Raw genomic sequence first — 3,837 nt, 5'->3', positions numbered from 1 at the left:
TCTCCGGTCTTCAGAGCCTGGCGGAGTTTCTCCCAGAACAGCTCGGGGTGCTCTTCGGCTCGAGGCCAGCTCAGGTAGGTCCGCCTCTTCAGCAGCTTCCTCATGCGGTAGTAAGGAGACAGCTGAGCGATGGGGATGTCCTCCAGAAACACCATGATCAGCACGTCCTTCTGCTCGTCGAACAGACGGAAGCTACAACGGAAGGAATCGACGGATCAGTCACACAAACTGGCTTCATACAGAGTTAGTGTGGTGTTGAACTGCCGTGTGTCGGCTGACATGTTTACCTGGCCACCTGGATCTCTCTGGAGCACCACTCGCTCTCGAGGTATCTGCGACTGATCACACAGATGGTCTTCCTGCTTCCGTAGATAGCATCTGTGATGTTGTCTATGATGGGTTTACCTGAGGAAGCGAGAAGGAAAAAGCAGAAGAAAAGGGTCAGGAAAAAAAAAGTCTGAATTTGCCTCATTAGTTCCTCTGATGGTGCAGTACAAAGAGTACTATGGTGACACCCTCTGGAGTATTGATGAAAGTACAAAGCAACACATAAAAGTAACATGCACCATAGGTTATTAATTGCCAGAATACAGTTTTGCCAAGTGTACATACTCAAATCAGACCGTTTGCTTGAAAATTGTGTTTGATTGTTTGTGTTTCATTCCCCAATCACCCTTTCAGTACATAAACCAACCCCTTTACCCCAGCCAGTTGCCAGATTATCAATGTTGCTTGCTCTCCAAAAACTGAACCCAAACCCGAACCCTGCCATTGTTTCTGAACCAACCAACCGGCAGACATTGCTATACCAAAAGCCAATCCACAAGCACGGCTAAAACATGTTGTTCAATGCTAGGTCTCACCTGGCTCGAAGTCTCGATGGTGCAGACACAATCTCCAGTCCTGTTCCCCTTCCAGTTTTGGCAACAGCTCCCTGATGACCCACGGCTCATCATGGGTGTTGTAGGAGACGAAGGCGTCGTACTGATTGGCAGCTTGCTTGTTTTTAAACTTTGTGTCAAAGAGCAAAGCCAGAAAGAGGTAGTAGGCGTAGGCCAGCTGCCACCACAGGAAATGGTAGGTGAAGGACACCAACATAAACAGGAGGATCATGCATGTGGTGCAGATAAAGTAGATGAAGTCTATGTCCACTGTGCAGGACTGGACATCTAGGTCCAACAGTTTCATACCTTTAAGGTTTGAAGGATAGTTGCACACAAAGTTGTAGGCGTCATAAACTTGTGTTTGCTTGTCGATAACTGTCCAACTTTTGAACCAGGCGTTATCGCAGTCACAGGTGAAACTATTGCTTTGAAGATCGAGGTAAACGAGAGCCGGTAAGGACTTTATAACTTTCTCACTGACTACTGAATATTGATTCCTTCTTGCCTGCAGGAATTCCAGTTTAGTAAGGTTGGCTTCTATAAGGAAATCTAGAGATTGAAGGCTTGTTCTAGATATGGAGAGGCTTAGAAGGCCTTGGATTGGGTAAAACAACTCCGGGGAGAGATCCATGAGGTCATTTGCGCTAATGTCAAGTGTTTGCAGTTGAGGCGTGTAAGTAAATGTGTCTTTGTGCAAGGATAAAAGTTGAGTGTTCCTGGCATTGAAATCCAAAAGATTAGTCAAACCTTGAAGGAAGTTGGAAGGCAGCAAGGACTTCCCCCTACGGTTATTTCCAAGAAACACCAACTTCTGCAGACGGGACAGCTTAGAAAATGGTGGATCAGGCAAAGCTACACTCTCAAAGTATTTAATTTTATTGTCCCTCAAATCCAATGTTTTTAAATTGATCAGATCATGGAAAAAACCTTTGCGTAGCCCCTTTTCATCTATTTTATTCGCGTTCAGCTGAATATCGGTAAGATTCCTTAATCCGAGAAAAGACCCATTTTCAAGTATATTGATTTGATTATCATTTAATGACAAGTTCTGGAGTGACTGCAAGCCTGCAAATTCTCCGTGTTTAATGGTGGGGAGTTTATTCAGATTCAAACGCAGTTGTTTTAAATTTGGAAGGTATATTTTAAAAGCACCTTCTAATTTGGAGATGCTGTTGTTCTGCAGCTTTAAAACTTGCAATTGTATCAAATCCTTGAAGACGCACTCCTTGAGAGCTGAGATTGAATTTTGATGAAGGCTGAGCTGTCTGAGATTTGTGAGGTTGGTGAAATCGTTGCATTCGAGTGTTTTGATCTTATTCTTGCTGAGATCCAGCTTTTGGAGAGTTGGTAGATTCCTTATGGCAGCTGGAACACATGGAAGTTTGTTTTGAGTCAGACTCAAGATCTTTAACCCTCGCAGAGATCTGAAGGCCTCTTCACTGATATTCTGTATGTTATTGCTGGCTAAATCTATCTCTGTTATGTTAATACACAACTGGAAGAATTGCGCATTAATATAGAGTAGGTTGTTACGTCTGAGTTGGATTGTGGACACTGTTGGGATGGTACAGGAAACGTTGACGAGTGCTGTAAGGCGTGTATGTTTCATTTCATTCATCCTCAGAGAAGTCAGTGAGGGGTTGAAGTTCTCTCGTAACGTTTTCATGGCATCATTATCGATTTTAAGCCCACTAATATCAAGAGTAGACACTCGACTAAGAAAAGTCTTGTTACGAATGTCCCATTTCATCTGTGTCTTTTTAGAAGAATGGAGGCCGATGTTTAACCAGGTGAGATTTGGAAAAACATCTGCGGTGATCCTGAAGACGGCAATAGGATTTTGAGACAAATCAAGGGAAGTGAGTTTTAGCGAGCTGTTTGTCAGTTCCCACGAATAAAAAGTGGTTAAATCGTTCTTTTCCACTGACAGCTCCCGTAGATTTGGCAGCTGCTGTAATATAGTGTGAACTTTTGTCAAGTGGTACAGTTTGTTTTTGGAGATGTCCAAAAACGTCAAGCTTGTCAAGGACTTAAAAGAGGTGGATGACACCGACTTGATGCGATTATGTATGAGTCTGAGCTCTGTGAGGTTGCTCAAACCCTGAAAAAGATCATCTCCAAGTACAACAAGCCTGTTATTGTTTAGATTGAATTTCTTGAGGGAAATCAGATCGACAAAGGCGCCTCGGTGTATTTGCGAAATGTAGTTGCGTTTCAGGTCTAACTGCGTCAAAATGGAAAGATTTTTAAAATTTGGTGGTTTTAGGATTGAAATTTTGTTCTCAGCCAAGTAAAAACCTTGCACCGTTGAGGGAATATCTGAAGGAACCGCGTGGAGGTTACTCTTGGTACATATGGCGTTGTTGTAACTGATATGGCAAGACTTCAGATAAAATCCTGTGACTGGAACAACACAACTGCTGATATTCAGCAAGAGAAAAATAAAACTCAGTTTTAAACATTCGGATCCTCCTTTTTGCATTGTTTTGTCCTCTTTCCCTCCAGGAGCCATTTTTATATCTTTTTTAAATCAAGGAATTGCAATCTCTCAATGTAAAGTCCATCTGGAGATCCTGAAAATCCAATAAAACAAACCATCAAGGATAGTAACAAACAAAAGATACTCAAAATTAGAACACTATGGTAAAAGTATGTCATCTGAACATTATTAAACCTTATTATAAATGACTCAATAATGGTTTCTGATACTCACTGTGTCACACAAAGAAGAGCTGATTAATCACGGATGTCATATCCACAGGATCTTGTAATTTAATTATCCTCCTTTGTTTGAATAAAATGCTCCTCTCAGATGAAAAGAATGGAAATGATATCTCTCACCATGTAATAGACAGTGAACATGAGAAACATGTTTGTCTCCATCGTGAACATCATCCTGTCTCTCTGCCCTCTTTTGTACAGATCAAGTGGGGAAGTGAGAGTTGAAGGCAGG

The 3,837-nt window shown here is 42.0% G+C and overlaps 1 protein-coding gene across 1 annotated transcript; it reads right to left on the bottom strand.

Moving 5' to 3' along the window:
* Positions 1-5: 5 nt before the first annotated feature.
* LOC116379716 (toll-like receptor 13) lies at positions 6-3,781 on the bottom strand (the record flags this gene model as incomplete). Its single annotated transcript, XM_031841689.1, has 4 exons — positions 3,598-3,781; positions 864-3,457; positions 288-405; positions 6-192 (listed from the first exon to the last, which is right to left on the bottom strand). Coding segments are annotated over exons 2-4 (2,838 nt in total), but the record flags the coding sequence as incomplete, so codon positions are not given.
* Positions 3,782-3,837: the final 56 nt, after the last annotated feature.

Source organism: Anarrhichthys ocellatus, unplaced genomic scaffold, assembly GCF_004355925.1.
Source record: "Anarrhichthys ocellatus isolate YVR2014 unplaced genomic scaffold, GSC_Weel_1.0 scaffold4999, whole genome shotgun sequence".
NCBI classification, from domain to species: Eukaryota; Metazoa; Chordata; class Actinopteri; order Perciformes; family Anarhichadidae; genus Anarrhichthys; species Anarrhichthys ocellatus.
This window is presented reverse-complemented; position numbering and strand designations above follow the sequence as displayed.